We start from the raw sequence: 23208 nt of genomic DNA, 5'->3' as shown, positions 1-23208 counted from the left end.
GTTCAAAGGTCTAAAACGTTCGCTCAATGCAGTAGCTTACACATCACAACCAATTTGAGTCAATTCACTATTCAAGATTATTAATAACTTGAATTTACAAAACACCTTTCAAAAACCCAAGTACACAAAAACTTGATTCCACAATGTTACCTGTTACTTTGTTTTAGGTATGCATTGAAGTCGAACATTGTCCCAAAGTCGCCATGGCAGGGTTTCCCTAATCAAACTGAGGCTGAGTTAATGTGCAGTAATAGGGCTTATTTAACTTTAAACCTCCAGGACATTGACACTTGTAATGCTGAGAATGTTTCCAATGTGACTTACTCATTTTCTTGGTACTGTACTGTACTGTACGTTTGTGTCCCACAGGCGATCAATCCTAAACCCTGACTGACAGGTTTGGCTAGTTCAAGGCTTTCGGTCTGTATGTACTTCGCAATAAGAAAATGACATGTTTCCACCTTCAGTTACTGAAGTACCAGACATCTGTCACAGACAACCAAAGCTCTCACACGCCGGTAAGGTAGTTTTATAGTTTATGAATTGTGAATTGGTATACTGCAATAGGCTAGCAGGATTACTACTAATCAGTGGTGCCTATATGCAATAAGATCTTAATTTCTGTACGTACCTTGCCTACCTGATGAGGACAGAACATTTAATGAACCACAATGTATAATTTTACATTCCATTAATGTCTCATATTGGCTGCAACTGTTGTTTGTCATGTGTAGTTATGCTTTGTGGCCTGTAAGTTTCTAGGCTAGGTTTTAGATAATTATAGGGTTTAAAACACTTGAGTAAGGGTCAAGTTAGTAACCACATTAACTTCACAGCTTTATTCTGATTTCTCAGTGTGGATTTGATGTTTCTGGGCTGTTCCGCAGAATCACAACTCCATTGGTTTCATTGTAGTGTTCTAGTCTAGTACAAGTGTATTTTGGTGTAAATTCTATATTGAGTAAGAATGAGGAATGGCAGAATACATGCACATTCCTTTCAAGACATGCGTATTAAGTAATCAGTACACGATAAACAGATTTGCCATCTGTGTGCTTACTGTATCCCAATACATTAATGACAATGTTTCTGAATCAGTGGGTGAAGAGACAGTAACAGGGTCGCAGACAATGAGGGATTTAAAAGAGGAAATAACCTGTAATAGTTGTAAAATGTCATGTGAAACATATATGCCACATTGTCGATGCTGTTTCAAACCCTGGCATTTTATTTGCAGTATGTATGTATGTTTTAACATGTGCGGTGCATTCTAGCTGCAGAATAACGCCTCACAATGACCCCCTTGGTGATCTCTCAGCCTGTGTCATCTCTGGCCTCAGATGAATGGACATCAGGAATATGTAACTGCTTTGATGATGTGCCTGATTGTAAGTTTTACTGTACTTCTCAAGGATTGATTGACCATAATTCACATGGCAGCGATTAAATCCGATTTTGCTTTTGCGTCATACTGTCCTGTCAGGTTTGAAGCAATTTCTATGAAGTAATGCACACAGCAGAAGAGAGCAAAATGGCCCCCCATCTCTGTTTTACATTTTTGCTTGTTTTAGTTTCAACAATGGGAAAACAAACAAAATGCATTTACTGTAAAGAAAATATAATTCTATATTAAAATTGGCTAATGGGACGACCGTCTGTCAGACGGACCGGACCACGTCAGGGACGGATTAACCCACACAAGGGCCCCTGGGCCGGTAAATTATTTCCCCCCCCTATAGCGAGCGTGCAGACTTGAGTTTTTGTAATGTTTTTATCAAATTTTTGACCTAAATTTAACAAAATCAATGGCCAATGAAGGTCCCCAGGTGTTTTTTTCAGGGCCTCAAACCCATTACAGAGCATTACATTTTTCTGAAGGGCCCCTGAGAGCCAAGGGCCCCTGAGCCACGGCCCCAATGGCTAATTTGGCCCTGGACCACGTTGTCACGCTCTGACTCAGTCATGCCCAAATATATGGGGTGTGTTGTCTAACCACAATTTGTCATCATGGCATGATCAGGCACAAACAAATCAGTCAGCCTAATTATATGGAGCTCAGCGACATAGTTGTGAGGGCAGCCCGGACTCATAGGCGTGAGCGCCGCATAGAGACCCGACCTGAACTTCTAGTTAATGAAAACAGTAAATGTAAGTATATATACAGGAAGTCAGAGGAATTCATTTCTTAGTGCTTACATCATTGTTCTGTTTCTTTCCTTGTTGAAAGGCTGTTTAGCATTCTGGTGCCTTCCCTGCTATATGTGTATAACCTCGAGGAACTACGGTGAGTGCCTCTGTCTCCCCCTGCTGGACGTATTTGGGTTTATCCCACCTAGCGGCATGTCAATGAGGGCCTCCATGCGTGAACGTTATCGCATCAAAGTAAGACACTTCTATATGCACAATAATGGTTCACTATTCACACAGAAAAATCTTTGTTTAACCCAATGACTAGAAACCTTAAATTATTGTTGGGATATACTCTCAGCCACAACACTGAGGCATGATTCTGGTTTTAGTTTTCATCTCTGGTATAGCCTACTGAATACAGCGAAGTAGCAGTAATACTGAATTTATATTATGTATTTAATATATTATTATTTGAGCTAATTACATTATACTGTACATTTGGTGTGAATTCCCTGTAAACGTTGCTGTGTGTCGCTCTCCAGGGTACCATTTGTCATGACTGTGTGTGTGCCACATTCTGCAGTCCCTGTGTCTGGTGCCAAATGTCCAGGGAAATGAAGAAAAGGACAATCCCAATTGTGCTTGGGGATATTATCTGTAGATAATGAATGGTCACTACTTTATGGATGACATTGTCCATTGTCCATTTGGTTACATTTCTGTGCTCTCTGGTGAACAGCCTGAACAGGGCATACTTTTATATGGACAGGATGCATTATGAGTGCACATATTTATCATGTTTTCTATAATATTTGTCAAATTTGAAAGTGCGGCTTTGGGATATTAAAGCTGTTTCTGAGTCTTGTCGGTCTTAATAGCAGATTATCTTTTGTTTTAGTTTTTACGTAGTTTAAGTAAATGTATGGTATATTAGTAAACTAATATACCACACTTTACTCTCCATTACACAACATTATTTTTGAGTGAAAAGAATGCAGCTTCTATTTCTTTGTCAATCATTTTGGATTGACAAAGAAAGGTAATAATCTATGGTAAGAATGACGTGGGTCTACACATACACACATGGGTCTACACCAGGGGTGCCCACACATTTATGACGTGAGATCTACTTTCAAAATGACCATCTCAACAAGATCTACCCACTGAAAAAATAAGTGTACCATTGCTGAAAATAGTTTAAATATATAATGTACCTGGGGGGGCTTTGGAATAGGGAGAAATTATGACAGGCAGTTTCTGCTGTCAAAATATGTATTTAACTTAACTTAACTTAAACGCCCAATGCATTCTCAATGGTTCATCTTACGGTGGACATGTTTGCCTGAAAATAAATCTTTGAAATGTTTCATAGTTTTAGGAATATAGTGCTTTCAAATTTGAGAAATTCACAATGGGGCTCAATGGCAAATATTGGCACGTCAAAAAAGCACTTTCACCTAGAAACTCCATTCACACTTTTTATAATTCAGCTTACTGTGGAGACACATGCTGGAACTTTTTACTTTGAAATGATTTGTAGTTTCGGAGTTATTTAACTTAAACGTCCAATGCATTCTCAATGGCAAAAGCACAAACTTTGGCATGCTACTAGTCCTACATACTTGCACTATAGAAACCCCATTCAAACCTATTTAGGTTAATCTTACGGTGGACATGTTTGCCTGAAAATAAATCTTTGAAATGTTTCATAGTTTTAGAAATATAGTGCTTTCAAATTTGAGAAATTCACGATGGGGCTCAATGGCAGATATTGGCACGTCAAAAAAGCACTTTCACCTAGAAACTCCATTCGCACTTTTTATAATTCAGCTTACTGTGGAGACACATGCTGGAACTTTTTACTTTGAAATGATTTGTAGTTTCGGAGTTATTTAACTTAAACGCCCAATGCATTCTCAATGGCAAAAGCACAAACTTTGGTATGCTACTAGTCCTACATACTTGCACTATAGAAACCCCATTCAAACCTATTTAGGTTAATCTTACGGTGGACATGTTTGCCTGAAAATAAATCTTTTAAATGTTTCATAGTTTTAGAAATATAGTGCTTTCAAATTTGAGAAATTCACGATGGGGCTCAATGGCAGATATTGGCACGTCAAAAAAGCACTTTCACCTAGAAACTCCATTCGCACTTTTTATAATTCAGCTTACTGTGGAGACACATGCTGGAACTTTTTACTTTGAAATGATTTGTAGTTTCGGAGTTATTTAAGTTAAACGCCCAATGCATTCTCAATGGCAATAGCACAAACTTTGGCATGCTACTAGTCCTACATACTTACACCTAGAAAACCCATTCAAACCTATTTAGGTTCATCTTACGGTTTGCCTGAAAATAAATCTTTGAAATGTTTCATAGTTTTAGAAATATATAGTGCAAGGACACTTCGACACCAACTCTGGGGGAGCCCGGGTTCGAACTGGCAACCTTGCAGTTACCATCCAGCCACTCTACCCCCTGATCCACCGCCGCCCTGTTTTGGTTTGGTTTTACTATAGTTTATGACAGAATGGAGAGAGAAAGCTAAATTCATTGACAAAGTACATTTGGAATTTGTCACTCATCCTACACACCATATACACACATGGGTCTACACATACACACATGGGTCTCCACATACACACATGGGTCTACACATACACACATGGGTCTACACATACACACATGGGTCTACACATACACACATGGGTCTACACATACACACATGGGTCTACACATACAAATTATGACACTTACGTATACAAATTGTTTTAATGTTTCCAGTGAGTGAGTAACTTTGCAGCACCATTTTTGTTCATGCATATTTTATTCAAGAGTAAAAAAACGTGATTTGTCCCATAGGGCATGCTTACAATGTGTATATCATTTTAGGAAGTCAAATGACAAAACATATTTTCAGGGATAAGGAAAGAATGTTGCTGTGTGTGTGTGTGTGTGTGTGTGTGTGTGTGTGTGTGTGTGTGTGTGTGTGTGTGTGTGTGTGTGTGTGTGTGTGTGTGTGTGTGTGTGTGTGTGTGTGTGTGTGTGTGTGTGAGATTTATGCAGACAATACAAGAACCAGAAAACAGTTGAATGAAAGGGGGAAAAAATCATAAGCTAAATTTTAGGAATAGTAAGAATATCAGCAATAAATATAATCAGAATATAATATTTCATCCTAAAAGTAAGTGAGACACATGGTTTTCACCGTGTCTGGTTTCTTCTTACATTTGAAAACCATGCGATCATGCTTTGGCAGCCTGAATGTTGCTTTTCATCACTGAGATTATGTTCATTCACACAACCAAACAACTTCTGTACATCAATAAAACAGAAGAAAAACACAAGGCTTCAGACCCTAAATGGACATTTGTGCCATACAACAAAACAATATAAAAAATAATGATGATGGTGATAAATAAAGTAAATATAATGAAATGGACAAAAACTATTAAATGAGGTCATAGAAATATGTATCAAAACCAAAATAAGTGTAACTTTACAAATATAATTTAGAGGAAAATAATTCAAGTTTACTATTTTGAAACACATCACAACTGTAATCTCACAGAACAATTAGGAACTTAATTGCATGCAACGATGCGTTCCATACCATAGATGCTGTGTTAAAAACTGTTCCTGTCATTGTCCATCCTTGTAATTAATATATCTCTGTGATTGAATATAAAGTAGAAAAAATTATTCCTGTATGAGAGGAAATTCTAGAAATTCATGTGATAGTTTGTCATTTGAGCTAAAATGCCTGAGTGGTACATATTGCAAATTTGACCTCTAGACAATTTTAATGTGGGATTTGAAATAATTGTCCTGCGTCTGAACAAATGTATTTCTGGTTCCAACTTGATATCTTTGTTCCTCTAATTCCTGTATATCATGCTGTTATATCTTAATTCGATTGCTTAAGATGTGGGTTGGACTCTATCAGAAAATAACATTTTAAAATAGATGTCATTATTAAAACGACATTAACTTGGAAGTGTGGGTGCTGATGTATCATTTCCTTGGTAATCTGGGGCAAAACAAGACAACAGTCTAAAAACCAAGAGGCAGATACAAGAGGCAGAAATGGGTTTTCTCAGAAGGGTGGCTGGCATGAAGACAACTTTTCATGATAGACTCAGTGTAGAGCCCCTTCAGATGGTTCAGGCATCTAGTAAGGTTGCCTAGATTGGGTGCTAGGGAGGTTTTCCAAGCACACCCAGCTGGGAAGAGATGGAAGGATTATATCTTCACACAACGCCTCAGAATCCCCCAGTAAGGGCTGGCTAAAGTGGCCAGGGAGGGAATGGAAAGTCTGGCATTATGTACTGAATTGCTACCTCTGCGACCTAGTCTTGCATAACCAGACAACTATTCCACAATCTCTGAATGCTATATGGTCTGGAATTACACCTCCTGAAATACAAGTCATCTGTTTGTCATTTCCTTTCACGAAAATATATATTATATATTTTAAAATACTTTCACATTTAAATGTCCATTTCTGCTAATAAGCAGGCTTATTATTTAAATGCTTTCGATTTATTTCTAAAATTTATATTAGGACATATTTGCGAGACCATAAAGACAAAATGGAAGTGGGAAGGAGGCTTCACATCCGCTTTCCATGTTAATTATCAAAAGAGCTTCCGTGCTCCAGACTGTATGACCGGAAGCAAGCATTTGAAAATTGTGGGAGGCAACAGTCTGTCCACAGGAGACTATCTGCAGCCTAGCCAGAAAAGCCTGGCTACCGAGGCTAGGCTAGCCTTGGTAGCCAGGCTTTTATCTTCGTTTGATCTGGCAGATTGCAGGATGAACCCTACTGCAGCCTGACTTATTCAGAGTCAGGCTGCAGTAGAGTTCATCCTGCAATCTGCCAAATATATAATGAGAAAAATGTTGTGCCAAGTTTACATTTTGAGTCTTGATGGTGGCGCCAGATAAAAAATGTTATGGGGATCCGGGGATCAGGAATGCACTCAGCAATTTTCATGGCAATCCATCTTTTAGATTTGATACCTCCTGATACTTAAATACTAGTAACGGTAAATAACTTAACAGTCTGTGGCTGTGCTATTTTAAGTAAAACAGGATTAGAAAGTGCACTGGTGGTATCTCCTCTAATACAATTAATGTTAATGATCTTTCATGCCTACACATATGGAACATACTTATCCTTTTCCATATCTGAACCATATTTTGCACACTGAGCTCTGAAACACAGCCACCCTACATGCTAAAACCCCTAATCAATTTATTAGAGGGACTTTCAACAAAAGCCTAATTTGAATATTTCAGAGCGGAATACTTCATAGAAAATGGCTTTCTTGTGTCTGTATCCTTTTGAAAAAAATTTCAATAAAGTGTTCAATCATTGAGCTAAAGATAGAATCTGATTATAACATGATATAAATTGAGATGAAAGTTTTTTTTTTTTTTTTTTCACCATTGATGCAATTTATCTCAAATGACCTAAAGGGGCGGGGTACATTTTATACCTTCATAAACTTGTAGAATTTCCTCCTCACTTTGATAAGAGTACTTAGCGTAAATCTTAGGCATACAATCCCACTCAATGCATCTCAACATATTTCCATAGCACAACAAAATGTGCAAAAAGTCAACAGGGATGAATGCGTTTTTTTTGAACTACTGAACATATATTCATATATATATATATTAATATTTACCTGCAACAGCAGTTTTTGAGCTATGCGCATTCTTCATCTACAAACAGGTGAGAGACAATCAGGTGGTGTGTGAAGTGGGGGGTGCATCCAAAACCTAAAAAAAAATCACTTGTTTCCTTTGCTACCTCCTAACCTCATAACATGGAAAGCGATGTCTATGGGCACACATTGATGACACAGATGCTTTCCTGTGGAACCGCGTGCACCCTCTGCTAGTCAAGAATTGAATCAAGGCACAGCCTTCCTTCAGTGCCTCCCCACACTCTTCCCTCTCAGCTCTCATCCTGCAGTCTTATCTCATTCTCAAAGACGAAAAAAATGCACTTTCCTCCTTCATAGTAGACATGGGTAGTGAGTGACGGAAGTTAGAAGAGGAGCAGTAGCGGAAAGTTTTGAGATGCAACCGAGATGGATTTTGATCTCACACTGTGGTGGTTTTGGCTGAGCATGCGTGAGCACCCACTCCAGTTTCGCCCAGCAGACTAATGGCATCTTACCACAAGAGAAATCAATAAATTAAAGTCCTCTGGCAAAACTGAATAGCAAGTTGTAAAAGGTACATGTTTCGCTTTTCAAATGCCCTTTTCTTATAAATTAAGTGTTCTTTTTTATTTGTATTCGATAATACTGTACCAGCAAAAAACATGTTCTTTTCCCTGTATAATGTGAATTAATGAGTGAAACTCAATAAACCAGTCAAATGATTTGTGTGGCGTGGATACGGCAATTAGTATGTCTTCTGTCAGGTCTTGTAATGAAAAGAGCAGATGTTCAATAGTGCTCAAACTATGCAGCCCTCACTGCCAGTTCAGTCTTGTAGTTGAATTGACAAAGGGAATGATAGGCAGACACATCTTTACACCACACACCATGAAGCCAAACAAGTTTACCTGCAGCCTGCTTGGCTTCTCTTTATCCCTGCCCTAAGCTCTTGACCCAAGCCACTACCCCCCTCCCCATTCCCACGTGTGTGCAGTGAAATTTTCATACTTTCCTCCATTTGAGATTAGCTGTCATTAGATGTCATGTTCTGTCTGCGTGGGGCCTGATTTGGTTTCTTCTATATGTTCTGAGGCCTGATATCGCGATTTGGCTATGTCGTGCTGAAAGCTAATTGACAGCAGCACGTTATTTAGGGGCGGCGACGACGCATCACTGGGCGTTGCTGTTGTCGTCCGTGCCGTTAGCTTCTGCCATATTCATCTTTCCCATGGAGAGATCCACGTTATTCACCCCTTCCCTGCGTGGTGGCATGCGCTCATTGACACGATCCAAGCCCTTAGCCTCCGCAAAGCTGTTGATCTTGTGCTGAGGAGAGAACCCCCGAATGGCTGAAGACAAAGACAGGAGGGAAGAGAAACAATAGACAGGATCAGTCTCTTGCATTGTATTGACACGATTCTCGACATAACTCACCCTGTTAACAGTCTGTGCACCACTGGCTCTCTCATCTGTAAGGGTATAAATTAATTTAAATGCTATATAGCATATTAATGCAACTAGTGGTCATCAGTGGAGCAATCTACATATTCTCTTAATGCACTTGACAAGGACTTATCCAAATTATTTGTTTGCACTTATCTTTGTAATTTTTTGTTCTATATGCTCTGTTTAAATATAAACCATACACCAGGTCAAGTTCCTTCTACTGTACATGCGAGTGTACATGGCAGAAACTCTCCTCTACATTACTGCATTCCTATTAAGATTTCATGATTCATTTTCTTTTTCTTTTTGTATCCAACTAAAACATTTACAACCATGTAATCAGCACTCACACCACCCAGCTATTCAAGGAAGAAGTGTCCAATTTACTGCACCATCTTTTAAAATGTAGGCTATATAAATGTTTGTGCTGCTCTATGTACTGCTGCAAAATCTGTCCAGGAACGGAACGGAACGTCACACGCACGTACGTGCACTCGCACTCACACGCCTACATGTGCGCATCGCAACATGCGCACGTACAGAACAGCTGATATAGCCTAAGTCTATATTGTTAAATAGTTTTAGACACACAAACACAAAAGTAGACTTACTGCACAGTAGTGAAACTAAAAAGTTTGCTTTGTACGAATTCATCTTTTCTTTGATGGTGGAGGAGGCATTCTTGTTGCGTGCAGAACAACACAAGCAGTAGCCTACTGGAGCCATACTACCGTGCTGTGTTGCTTGTAAACTGTGTATGAGAACGTGCCCTCAGGTAACAGTTGAAGCTGTTGTTATGCAACGTAGTAGCCATTTGAATTCGGCACGGTACTTGACACGGTGGGAAAATAGGAGGAGGGGGGGGGGGGGGGTACTTGGTGCGTCTTGGTCTTGGAAAGTCTGGTGATGCGAGGTATGGGTTAGGTGCGTCTTCTCTTGAATCTAGGGGGACGCATTCTAGCGTACATGCACGTGCACCGTTCCGTTCCGTACCTGCGCGTGCATGTCACAATTTGTTTGGTACCACGGCATGGTACTGCGTTCTACAAGCATGACACCACTGATCTTGATATGAACACATGAAACAGCCTTCAAGATGCATTAATTTTGCAATGCAATGCCATTGTGATCCAGATGAAGCTTACCAGCCAAGCCCACAACCATCATGCATCTCTAAGAAGCACTTGACTTTGTGAGGTTGGTGAATATAATGTCCAGATGCGTAGAGCACAGTAGAGCAGTGTTTTGCACAGGGTCATAGTCTAGAAACTATTTCAACAAAGGAGCTTTGTATTAACTATTCTGTTGGGGTATTGGAAAGCTACTGCTGTAGAGTTTATTTCCTTTTAAAAGGGCCTGATGTACACAAAATGGCCTCCATTAAAACACTTTTCGTGCCGGCATGTTTTCGGGCACCTCAGTAGTCCTTGCCAGGCAAAAACTACAAAATTACGTCATTTCGCAGGTCCTTGGATCGGCCATTTTAAATCCAGAAGTAAGAGCGCAACCTGTCCGTAGCTAGATGGAGTGATCAACTAGCATAACAGATCACAACATGCTAACCGGAGCGATGCGATAGCCTTTTAGTGGCATCCTAAGTTCATACTTTGTCTCATGTCACCAAATCTGAGGGTCAATTCCGAGATAAACCCCGCTAAAGATCGCGGCCAGTATGGGATTCTATGGAGGCCGAATTATCATTATTTTCGTCACTTTTGGTTCTCGACCGTTCCAACATGGTTGCCGGCCCCCTTGTCGTCGGGGCCGGTAAACGGGAGGCGTACAGTATGACTGTTAAACGTTCAAACGCGAGGATGGCATAAGAGTGGAGTTTTATTAACCGTTTTTGGACGTGTATGGCTCGAAGTGTGTTAAGAATTCATTCATAAATCATGTTCATTGCTTCATTATTAGCACTAGGAGGAATTGCTCTGGTGAATCTAAATTCCAGATATCTAATATTGTCTTTATTATGACACTACCACAAATGAAAGTGCCTCCCATTATCTATTTTAAACACACCTCTGTAAAACTATTTTATGGTGTGTTAATAGCAGATGAACAATTTTGTACTGCACAGGCAGGTAGATTCAATGCTTTGCTTGCAGGAAAACCTGACGCCTTGTTGGGGGCTTTTTGAGTGGTGCTAGCCACTCCTATACGCAGCCTATGTGTGTCTCTGTGTCCCTGTGTTTGAGCACGAACAACTGAAACACCTCGATATTACCACTGTATGGCACTGTTGAGCAGCGTCACACACACACACACACACACACACACACACACACACACACACAGAGGGCTTGTACAGTACAGTACAGTACAGTACAGTACCGTACAGTACAGTACAGTACAGTACAGTACAGTACAGTACAGTACAGTACAGTACAGTACAGTACAGTACAGTACAGTACAGTACAGTACAGTACAGTACAGTACCACTCACTTCAGACTGGTCTGATTTTTTGTATTTATTGAGACAGGCCAATGAGGGAGAGTGGAGATGGAGGAAGTCATGCAACACATTCCAGGCGGAATAGGCAGAGATGATGTGATGCACTACTGGCCTGTCCCGGACTTGACATGGATTTACCTTCTCCATCCTCGTCCACTTCTGGTTCGATCGCTTCAATGGCTTCTTCGGTGGCTGAAAGGGGAGGAGGGGAGCAGGTTACTTATGACGAAGCCATGCAGAATGTGCATTTCAGCAGCCCTGGGCGGAAGGCAGATCTAGCATCAAGCTAATGAGAGATGTATGCATATGCACTGGCATCACAGCCAGGAGGAATCAGTGGAGCATGCGTTGGTCGGACAATTCACTCAGGTCTCAGAATGGCTGCTATAGGTGGGTGACGGAGAAAGAGCAGGGCAGGAGAGCCTAGAGATCCATAAAGCCCACGACAATATCTTCAATGACTGTAGCTGGGTGGTGGCATAATGTGGACTTGTCTTCTCTTCTGCTCTTCTTTTGATGTGAGCACATTTTATATATGTACTTGTTGTTCATGTATTTGTGTTTGTGTATCTTGCAATTCAATGAGTGGACTTGGGCAATTATAAAACAGAGAGGGGATATAAGGAAATAAAATAAATATGAAAAAACAGACATTTAGACAGCAACAGATAGATATTCTAAGACCTGATTTCTTTTAAGAAAAGAAAAGTATGGAATCTTTGGATAAGGTATCTCACTTGAATCAGAGCCCAGGGTTAACATCTTTAGAAACCATGCAAATTGTTTACATCGTAGCCAACTTTGTACAATGAACGGTCCATTGCTGTTGTTCTAACCTTGCTTTAAACTAGTGATCTTAAGACTCTGAAACACTAGCCTGGGGTCCACCTATGCTTTCTATGGCATAGGCAGCTCCCGGCAGGATCCGCCGGGAGAATCTAGATGCAGCTGCGCGACATGAGACTAATTTATTAAAGCGACAGAGAGAGAGAGGAGTGTGTGTGTGTGCGGGTGTGTGTGTGTGCGTCAATTTAACAAAGGTGCAGACGATCAGAAATCAGCAGAGTGATCGACGTTTGCGCTACTCTATGCCGATAGAAAGTGGACTCGGTCCCAGACTTTTTTTTCTCCCTGGAAATAAAAACGTCTGGGTTTCCGAGGCTACTGAAACACTGACTAAGCCAATGTTGGCGTGTTGATTACTCGTCTAATTTGATGTATTACGTCATCAGTGGTAGCCAGGCATCTGTGTGGGTTGGGCACCCAATTCAAATGTTGAATCTGCCGTGGGACTAGTTGAAGATAGAAGGGGGGAGCTCTCTGGTTGGCTTGTTCAGCCCATAATACCTAGTTTAGACAGTGAGTGTGTGAGAGAGAGAGAGAGAGAGAGAGAGAGAGAGGGAGCGAGACTTGCAGGCAGTTCACAGATGCAATCATTGTATTGCACCCCTCCTCAATGGGCGACATTGATTGAGCTGGAGTATCAGGTGAGGGACCCCTCAGTACCTCCACCGACGGCTGTGCACATACTACAAGCTATTTTCGGTGACAGACACTTATCGATGGCCCAACGACCGGACGGCCCGGCGTCGGCTTGTTGTGTAGCAGCCTTAAGAGTAGATTAACCTAACTTACATGAGATAACGAAAAAGGGGATAATAAAAACTACACCTTCAGTAAAGCTTGCTGTGGTGCTTTGTGTTTTTCTGTGTTACAGACAGACAGACAGACAGACAGACAGACAGACAGACAGACAGACAGACAGACAGACAGACAGACAGACAGACAGACAGACAGACAAATTGGATCAATGAGTGGAAAGAACAGTGTGTTGAGATGGGTGGGGAATGAAAGAGACAAAGACATAAAAAGGAATTGTAAGAAGGGAGAGACAAATGGCCCGTGCTGGGCTTGTTCTCACCACTCTGCAGTGTCTGTTTGCCTCCAGCGAGCACCCCACTGGGCAGCATGCCAGTCGGCGTCAGACCCTTCAGCGTCAACACGTTCTCACTCTCCTCTCTGCAGGACACACACGAGGAGGGAAGGAAGGATACACAGGTCAGTAAAGTCCTCTGAACCCAGCACACACACACACACACACACACACACACACACACACACACACACACACACACACACACACACACTGTGTAATAAGTTTCCTGTGTTCTTTTTCGCATAACCTATAACTGGAAAGATATCACACAACACAGGGTTAATGTGTAAAGTGGGAAATTGGGTACCTTAATTATTGCGACCGAACAAATAGGACCCAGGACCCAGGCCTATTTAATCCATTAATAAAATGTGCCCATCGTTTATAGCGCCCGGACCACTTTTACCGACGGACCGGATGTTGTTGTGAATGTGTGTGTAGCAGCCATAGAGTATATATATAATAGAGACTGAACTGGCGCGAAGCTCCGCCCCCCCAGCTATTCATGTCAGTGGAAGTTGCTCAGTGGCGTTTTGAAGCACCCGGAAGACTGCCGGAAGTCCCTCCCAGGACCTCAACTTTGAGGTCCTGAGTGACGTAGGGCAACCGAGCGCTCAACGTTAAAGCCCAGCTGCACGGGGTCCCTCCTCCTACCACTAGGACCCAGAGCTTCAACGTTGGAAAGTCTGCCTGCCCCCTTGGTAGCAGCTAACAATAGCCACAACACTAAAGATGCGATCGACAACAACGGGAGGTAAGAATAAATCTATCACGACTAGCGACTGGACCGCGGAGGGCCGTCAAACACAGGATCTTTTTTTATAATTAGGCGGGAGGACATTTTCATATCACTAATTTGACGGAGATTAATCAATCTCCGTCTCGGGCACATGACGCATACGTGACGGTGATTTACGTCCTGATTTGGGCCCTTAAACTGTTAACTATGGAATCAAGCATTTCCTGTCAGTTAGTGTGTCGTAGTACCATACTGTATATGGTGCTCAGGTCTCGTGACATCATGTGACATCATCAGGGATGGAGATATGGAGATCCCTGATGTCATATTGGCCATCAATTCTATATCTGACCTCAAACCCTTAGATCTCCATATATGGATATAATTCAGAAGCTGTTCTGACATTCCATATGTTGATCCTTCCCCATCCATCCTTCCTCTTGTGGATGACTTATTTGACTTATATACCTGTCCATAAAAATTTCAAACTCTAGACGGGCCTGCCCCAAAGTTATTAGTGCAGCCGCGCCCGGCAGCTGGCGAAAACTAGAGTTCTCAACAGGCCTGAAAATTAATGCCAGTGCGTGCGTGCGTGCGTGCGTGCGTGCACATAGTGCTCCGATTTTTGGGGTGGTCTTTTTGTGGGGGTCCCTCGTGCCATTTCACACCAGAAATGTAGTACATTGGATGTCTTATGCTCATGGAGAAAGATGTTCCACAATTACTTGGCCCATGTCATTGGACAGTAAAATAAGCAATACGTTCTCATTACCCTTAACAGGTCACATATAGACCATTGATATGCACGAGATCTATTGTTGTCGGAGGAGCCGATTTTCTTTCTCAAGCAGCCCAGCCTAGCTTGGGCAAGAAGAGTTCCATTGACTGGGCTGCTCAACAGACTACGCTTCTGTTAGTGGACGCGTTCTAGCGTCTAGTACGTGCACCATACTGTGCCGTACCTGCGAGTGCGCGTGAATTATTGGTACCACGCTGTACACACACACACACACACACACACACACACACACACACACACACACACACACACACACACACACACACACATACACACACCTGAGAACTTGGAACATCTTGGCCATCTTCCCAATGGCACGGATCTTGTTCTTAATCACCTCCTTGCGTTGTGCAGCTGCATTGGCTGAAATGACATTAATTGATTATACGATCTGAACTTGAAAATGAAGCATGTACTGCCATACTATAAGATTCGCTGCTAAGTTGCAAGATGTAATGATCTAATCTATTTGCATTACAGATATGTATATCAAATGAGCACTGCACTGAACCATTTAATAATTAATTATAATAATAATTTATAATAATTTATATTTTAATAAAAATACTTGCTATTATTATAATAGTAATAATACACTTTTTTAAAGCAGTGTTTTGTATGTCTAAGTCTTACCATCAAAAATCTCATCTTCTTCATTCACGAGTTCGTCATCTGAGCAGATACTGAGCACATTCACCAACATCTCCGTGACTGGATAATGGAGAAGGCATGAAAAGATAACTGAAGGATAACTGTTGGAATTGCAAACTAGTTGTATTCATTCATAAACCAAACCATACTATAAAAGGTAAATATGAGACATAATAACATAATTGCCAAAATAGGGGATTTTTTTAAATCTTGGGCTATGCATTAACCCGTGCGAACTGAGCTGTGTGTGTGTGTGTGTGTGTGTGTGTGTGTGTGTGTGTGTGTGTGTGTGTGTGTGTGTGTGTGTGTGTGTGTGTGTGTGTGTGTGTGTGTGTGTGTGTGTGTGTGTGTGTGTGTGTCAATCAGGAGTCAAACACAGTTGTTGACTTAACCGTGAGGGTTGTAATGACCCCTCCTTACGTGTGTGTGTGTGTGTGTGTGTGTGTGTGTGTGTGTGTGTGTGTGTGTGTGTGTGTGTGTGTGTGTGTTGTGTGTGTGTGTATTGTATTGTATTGTATTGGCACCATTAAACCTAACCAAATCTTACAGATGTTGTAACTCTGTAACTGTGTAGTGTATAAATCGAACTGAAGGTCCGGAATCACAACATTTTGAGAACCACTGCATCACACATATTTGATCTCATATATTTCTAATTAGATGTACCTTTCTCTCCAACGAAGGGTAGAGACCAGGTGAAGACATCCATGAAGTTAGGCAGCCAGTAGGGATGTGGTGAGCAGTTGAACTGTCGGATGTTCATCACATTGTTCTCATACTTCAGTACTGCAGCTGTGAGGGTGAGTAAACAGCAGTTCATATTTAATAATTACTATTAGTTAATTCTATCTATATAATGGGCACACTCTACTCACAATGGGTTCATGCCTGTTTGAGCTCAAGAGTTTGAGATTTACAACTATTTAATTTTCTATTGCTGCATGTATATATCCAGTAAAACCCTTAGAGTATATATGAATAGAGACGGCACCCGGATGAAACCCTGAGGCGAAATGGACATAGTGGCCGAATTTGATATTGCAGCGTGGGCCCACACGCATGAACGCGCTGGTCCGTTGACTATCATTGTGCACATTCACGATGACACGTGAACGCTGAATGCCTGCAATGATAGTCAGCGGCAGCGCGTTCATGTGTTTGGGCCCAATCCATCCCAGAATGCACTCTGTTCCTACCCAGAATGCACAGTGAAATCGCCTCATGCGCTTTTGAGCAACTTAATGCAAGTGGATGGGAGGAAAACTCGGGTGCCGTCTCTATTCATATATACTTTAAGGTAAAACCCAGTATGATGTAAGAACAAAATGGCCGCAGTGTGAATATGGTCCAAGAGGCCAATAGTAAGAGGGTCCAACTTTGCTTTACTTCCCTTATCTGCGTGAAGTGGGCGAACACATTATTAGGAGACGCGGAGAATGTTGGAGTCTATTCATCACGAGTGAACGTGAACACAGCTTATGAACCATTCCTTAACTCCATGGTCACTGAACTAAATACTGGACCCAATCATCACAAGGCACACAATATTTACAAGATATTCATACTAAAATGGCTTCTTTTAGCGAGACAAATCAGGAGAAAATCTACTTTGTTATCGACATTTCTTTATCCCAGCAACAAACTCTAGTGAGATTTGAGAGGAGTCCGGAAGAGTCTCTCTGTCCATCTGCAATTTGACGGACGACACATAGGGGGCTCTGGCACCATATTTAAGATAAGAGAATATGTGAATATTATAAAGTGAAATGAATGGACATATTGAAAGTGAAATAAAATGTGTGTTCCAATGCTTCATTTTCCATAACTGTCTTATACTTTTGGTTGATGGTGGCTGATTTCCACATGACGTTTTCAGTGTTGTTGTCAGCCTGGGAGAGGGGGGGTGGTGGGAAGGTCGGGGAGAAGCAAACCAAACCTACTTTATTTAGGAGACCATTTGTAGGCTTTGTGTACCATTTCACCTCTAGTGGCTCCAATGAAGTTCGCCCAACTTCATAAATAAATAATCTTTGATATGGTCGTATAGGAGTTGTTTGTAGTTTATGTGAGTGATTCAAGTCAGTAGGAGGGACTATGACACAGTGAGCCACTAGAGGGCCCCGCTGAGACCCAGCTGAGGCCCAGCATTGCTGACACTGTTACATCAAGGCAGATAAAGCCACATGGAGATAGTCAGTGGGGCCGACAGTCCCTCCCACGCTCCCCGTCTCCCACAGCCCATGGCAACCCAGATGCACGTTTCAGAACACTAAACAGGAGCTTAACATACCACGGCTATTTCATACCTTTAAGTGGCCATTTTGATATGTGCAACTTGACAAAAGAAAGTTATACAGTACATGTGTACAACTGTTGTTGTTGTTTTTGGGGAGCAGGGGGATTACTCAGTGATATGTAAATGTGTTTGATGTCCAGGTACAGTTTTGCTGTCTTGGTCAGGTACCTTTGGCATCCACATAGTTGTTTTAGACATATTGTTTTCCTGACCTCAAAAGCTAATATTATTAATTCGATAGTATGTAGTATGTAGGTTTGATCATGTTCACCTGGTATCCATGGTTACCATCTAGCACCTTCTTCTTCTTTTTCTTCTTCTTCTTCCTTTTATTTTGCACTCTACTTATGTGACCATTTACAATATCATCTGTAGACTAGGATTGGTCTCATTTACTATGATCTTGCATTTTGTAAATCACTCTGGATACAAGCTTCTGCTCAACAGTAAATTATAAAATATGGATGATGAGGTTGCCTCACCTTTATTGTTGTAAACATCCAGGTAGTTTGGCGCTGAGAAAATGGTAATGAGGGAGGGGAACCCAGTGGTCTGACTCTTGCGGTACATCCGATAACTACAAAGTGATCAGGAAGAGATAATAGCAGAAGAGAGGAACAGCACATAGTTGTTATTCATTCGTGTGTGTGTGTGTGTGTGTGTGTGTGTGTGTGTGTGTGTGTGTGTGTGTGTGTGTGTGTGTGTGTGTGTGTGTGTGTGTGTGTGTGTGTGTGTGTGTGTGTGTGTGTGTGTGTGTGTGTGTGTGTGTGTGTGTGTGTGTGTGTGTGTGTGTGTGTGTGTGTGTGTGTGTGTGTGTGTGTGTGTGTGTGACCGCTTTGCCGGTCCATTTTAGATGCTAAATATTTAGCGTCAATGCTAGCGAGCTAAAATGTGTGTGTGTGTGTGTGTGTGTGTGGGTGTATACATATATATACACACACAAGTACTGTTATATATGCATTGTGTTACATACCCAGCATCTTGTGCTTCGTGTGCTCTGATGACTGATAGCAAGTTGTTGCTCTGTAGGAACTCACATACAGCTGGATAACTGCAAGGCAGAACATTAACAAGGTTTTAGGAAGCTGTCACCATTACAGTGAATATTTATTGAATTACACTATACTAAAAACATCTTGTCATCGAAAACACTATAATTAGTGTAGTGCATAAATAGTGCATAAATGGTCCATGTAAAATATAGGTTCCAGTCAGTGTGTACTCACACACATTTTACATGGTTCTCTCCAGCTCTTTAGTAAACAGAAAATACATTTCTCTAGCAATGACTAGTCGAGTCCACCTAAAGTCCAAGTCCAGACCAAGTGTGGGTGGTAGTGATGCGCGGGCCAGCTTTTGTTCATAACCCGCCCGTCCCGTCCCACCACGGGAGCCAACCCACCAACCCGCCCTGCAAAACAATATACTGTATTAATCAACGACCCGCCCGCCCCACGGCCTGCAAAAATGGCTTTTCAACAAGCAGCGAGTCCAATCCATTCAATTGCTTTCGATAGAGAGAGGGGAGAGAGGGGAGACTGGGCTATTTCCCCATCAATTTACATCTGTGCAGCATTTTGTTCATAATGTTGGCTTTACTGAGAGAGAGAGAGAGAGAGAGAGAGAGAGAGAGAGAGAGAGAGAGAGAGAGAGAGAGAGAGAGAGACAATCAATTGATGAAACGGTAGCACACAAAACCATAGCGCATACAGCCCCATGGTTCGGTTTTAGTAGGATAGAGTTAGACAATTCATATTTCCCCTGTCTTTTATAATTGTGTAGGCTACGATTCAATACATGAGAGAACATTGAACGACAGTGAGTGTCCTGTCCTACATTAAATGGGACATTCAAATTAAGTTGACGTGCAGCGGCCGGGATATCAGGATAATGAGGATATCATTGGCAGCTGTGCATAGGCTACTTGATCAAATAAGCAACATTGAACAAGCTAGAAGATTTCAGGAGGAGTATAGAGACAGGACAGCAGGAGAGAGGGAGACAGAATAGGAGGGAGAGAATAAAGTAGGCTACCGGAATGCTTTTTTCCTTCTCCATTTTTTTTTCTTTTTCTTTTTAGGAGGGGGGGTTGACCCGCCGCGTCCGCCCCGTGATAATTGTGCTGAAAACCTGCCCGCGGGACCTGCGGGCAACGGGCCGGCCCGTGCATCACTAGGGGGTGGCTATCAGAATAAAGCTTTAACCTTTTAACAATGTATGCAAATTGCAAAACAACAATAGCATATAATTAACACAGAGAGATTACAGATTACTATAAAAAAGCATCTTCAATTATGAATATACGGTGAAATCAGGTCTGTGATGAAGATGATGTGAGAGAGATGTAATTGTGGTTCTCAACCTTTCCTGGATCAGGGCCCACTTGAAAATCTTGAAAGCGGCCCACCCACAGATGACTGGGCCGTGTGCAATTTTAATGATCATCAATCAATCGAATGTGTTCCGGCATGGATCAATTGAAGTAACACAGTATCCCTATTTATCGGTATCAAAATGAAGGGTTTTTTAAAAGAAAAAACATCATTGGCATTTTCTTTTTTTTTTGTATATAATTAAAATCGTAGTGTTTCACTTGCGATACCCTCGAGACCACCAGTGGCCCCTGGCCCACATGTTGAGAATCACTGCTCTAAGAGCAACTCCTCCCACAGCTCGCAGTGCCCTCAGAGCTACCTTCTTCAACACGGAGCGAGCCAATGAAACCTGTCAGGCTGGAACTGCAGCCTGCAGGAAGCAGTGAAATGAGAATCGACGATTCTCGTATCACTGCTTCCTGCGTTCCAGTTCTCCAACCTGACAGGACTCAGGAGCTGTGCCTGGAGTTGGTAAATGTCCAAATCCGGTAGTCCACATAATTAATCAGGAGACCTGCTTGACAACCATGGTTTGCCATCTATTTTGTTTTCCATGTTTAGGTTCTGCAATGAACTGCTGCCACGAGTTTCGCTGTCATTTTCCTTTTTTCTTTTCTTTTTTTTGAGTGGTGTAAACCACTCCTACGACTGGCTTTGTTAGTTTACGTGTCTGTCTGTCTGTCTGTCTGTCTGTCTGTCTGTCTGTCTGTCTGTCTGTCTGTCTGTTCGTAAAAAATGAGCATGGTTGCTACGGTCACTCAGTTCACACGGGTGTGATTTCATTACGTCAGACATTACGTCAGACCACAGCTGATCAGGCTATATAAGACCTTACACCACTCAGTTCACACGGGTGTGATTTTTTTTTACCACTTGAACCGCAGCATCCATATTCTGGGGGGTCGGGACATTAACCAAAAGTAGCCGATCCACTCCTTGTAGATCCGCTATTTTTGTAAAATGTTTGGTCCAAGTACAGAGCCAAATCAGGGTTTAAGTGGTTAAAGGCCTCTGTGCTTTATTGGATAGTATTAGTACAGCATGGAGCAGAGAGAAGATACAGGACAGAGAGTGTTGTTAACAGCTCTTGAGCCATATGCAAACCCCAGGCTCTCTTTAAAGATTTTATGGCATTTCATTGATTTATTCAGAGATTTATTCAGGAAGGGAGAGAGAACAGAGATGATGGCATGTTGCATGTTGCATGTATACCTGTTCAGGAATCAAACCGAAGGCAATGTGGTCATAGGTTGGTATTCATACCCCAACCACTGCATCGATGCCCTGTCTGAATTTGTTGATTTGTTTTTGTTTTCTTCAATTGAATCACTTACAAAAAAACAAAAACAAATACAAAAACAAATCTGTGATTATTGTCTCCGCCAGGCTAAAGGCGTTGGCGAGACTATATTTTCGCCCTTGTCCGTCCGCCAGCCGTCCGACACGTTAAAATTACCACCGCTGAAGTGCCCTTGAACAAGGCATTGAACCACTACGATGAAATGTGTTCTATGAGCAGGGCCTGGCTGGAAACAAGTTCTTGAGCTTAGCCCAGATACCCTGGGTAAATAGAGATTTCATTTCATTTCATGTGTGTCCCTGTGTGTCCGTCCTTCTGTGTACAGCTAATCTCCAGCACCGTTGCCCCGATCGACGCAAAACTGTGCACACACACTCGCTGGAGGCCAGAGCCTGTTATCACACCACCAGGAGGCCCATTTTTGCAAAACAGATTGTTTTATATTTAATATTACTATTTGGTCCAAACTTGGTACATACTACACATTATCTGCATCTGTAGTCATGTGATCAAGACGGAGATTGGTTTCCAGGAGTGGTCCGTTTTGAACAAAAGGCCTAAATGTGTGTCCGATTGCCATGAAACTTTGGACACACATTCCCATTCCCAGTAGTTCCCACTAGGATGAGGAAGAAATGCCATCCTAAATGTTACAGATCGGCCTCATGTTGACGGTATAACAGGCCAACTTATATTTGTAATTTGCAAATCGGTACACATTATCTCTATAGTCATGTGATCAAGACAGATCTGTCTGATGACTAAAATCATGAACACAGCAGCGTCCCACTAGGCCGAGGAAGAAATGCCAGCATTTTCACATTGTCCTGTTATAGCACCACCAAGAGGCCGATTTTTACAAAACATTTTTTTTATATTTAATACTCCACCAGATTTTAAACACTCCCGCAAATCAACATATTGTGTCTGTGCAATACATTCATACAATGTTGGCCCAACAACCTACCTGGCCTTGCATTTGTCAAGTTGCAGTAGCCTATGTAGATATTGTTAAGTGAATAAATCAAATTCGCCTCAGGGAATGCTGACACCATACTATCTTATGATATACAGTATTATGCAATGTTGATATGTAAAATTATGCTACGTTATCTTTTGTTATGCTATGTTATACACATACAGTATGTAAGTTGCAGTATGCTACGTTATGTTACTTGAAATACAGCCCAGTGCATCCTCCCCAGCAACAATCCTCTGTTTCTCCATTTCCTCTCTGTTATCCACAAACCCATCAAACTTTCAAAGTGTTTTAATTATTTATTAATGCTCAAAGGTCTACGCCGGAAGAAAAACAAGGACATTGCCATACCGTGAGCACCTGGATAAACTGATGATGAATGAATGAATGAATGAATGAATGAATGAATGAATGAATGAATGA

At 41.6% G+C, this 23208-nt stretch overlaps 2 protein-coding genes across 2 annotated transcripts in view; one reads left to right on the top strand and one right to left on the bottom strand.

Annotated features, from left to right (window-relative positions):
- The first annotated feature begins 25 nt into the window (after nt 1-25).
- On the top strand, nt 26-2863 carry LOC306927786 (cornifelin homolog B-like). The gene is made up of 4 exons (XM_079507638.1): nt 26-518; nt 1275-1388; nt 2228-2382; nt 2673-2863. The coding sequence occupies exons 2-4, from the start codon at nt 1295-1297 to the stop codon at nt 2793-2795; spliced, it is 372 nt and encodes a 123-aa protein (XP_079363764.1). The 5' UTR covers nt 26-518; nt 1275-1294; the 3' UTR covers nt 2796-2863.
- A 6116-nt stretch (nt 2864-8979) lies between these two features.
- Nucleotides 8980-23208, bottom strand: part of ppp3ca (protein phosphatase 3, catalytic subunit, alpha isozyme) — a gene marked incomplete at both ends in the record, with an annotated part of 35993 nt that continues 21764 nt past the window's right edge. The window contains 8 exons of the mRNA XM_079507280.1: nt 8980-9158; nt 11849-11902; nt 13632-13729; nt 15463-15547; nt 15818-15895; nt 16502-16627; nt 18614-18708; nt 19105-19182. Coding sequence (XP_079363406.1) covers nt 8980-9158; nt 11849-11902; nt 13632-13729; nt 15463-15547; nt 15818-15895; nt 16502-16627; nt 18614-18708; nt 19105-19182 — 793 coding nt within the window. The remainder of the gene's footprint in view (nt 9159-11848; nt 11903-13631; nt 13730-15462; nt 15548-15817; nt 15896-16501; nt 16628-18613; nt 18709-19104; nt 19183-23208) is intronic.

The sequence above is a fragment of the Electrona antarctica genome (genome assembly GCF_951216825.1).
Source record: "Electrona antarctica genome assembly, chromosome: 8".
Classification (NCBI taxonomy): Eukaryota; Metazoa; Chordata; class Actinopteri; order Myctophiformes; family Myctophidae; genus Electrona; species Electrona antarctica.
Note: the sequence above shows the minus strand (reverse complement) of the source record. Positions and strands in the feature narration are given on the sequence as shown.

Coding starts and splice junctions, on each gene's coding strand:
- LOC306927786 (XM_079507638.1), top strand. CDS start 1,295: ATGACCCCCTTGGTGATCTCTCAGCCTGTGTCATCTCTGGCCTCAGAT. Junction 1,389..2,227: donor CTTTGATGATGTGCCTGATT/GTAAGTTTTACT, acceptor CCTTGTTGAAAG/GCTGTTTAGCATTCTGGTGC. Junction 2,383..2,672: donor GTGAACGTTATCGCATCAAA/GTAAGACACTTC, acceptor GTCGCTCTCCAG/GGTACCATTTGTCATGACTG.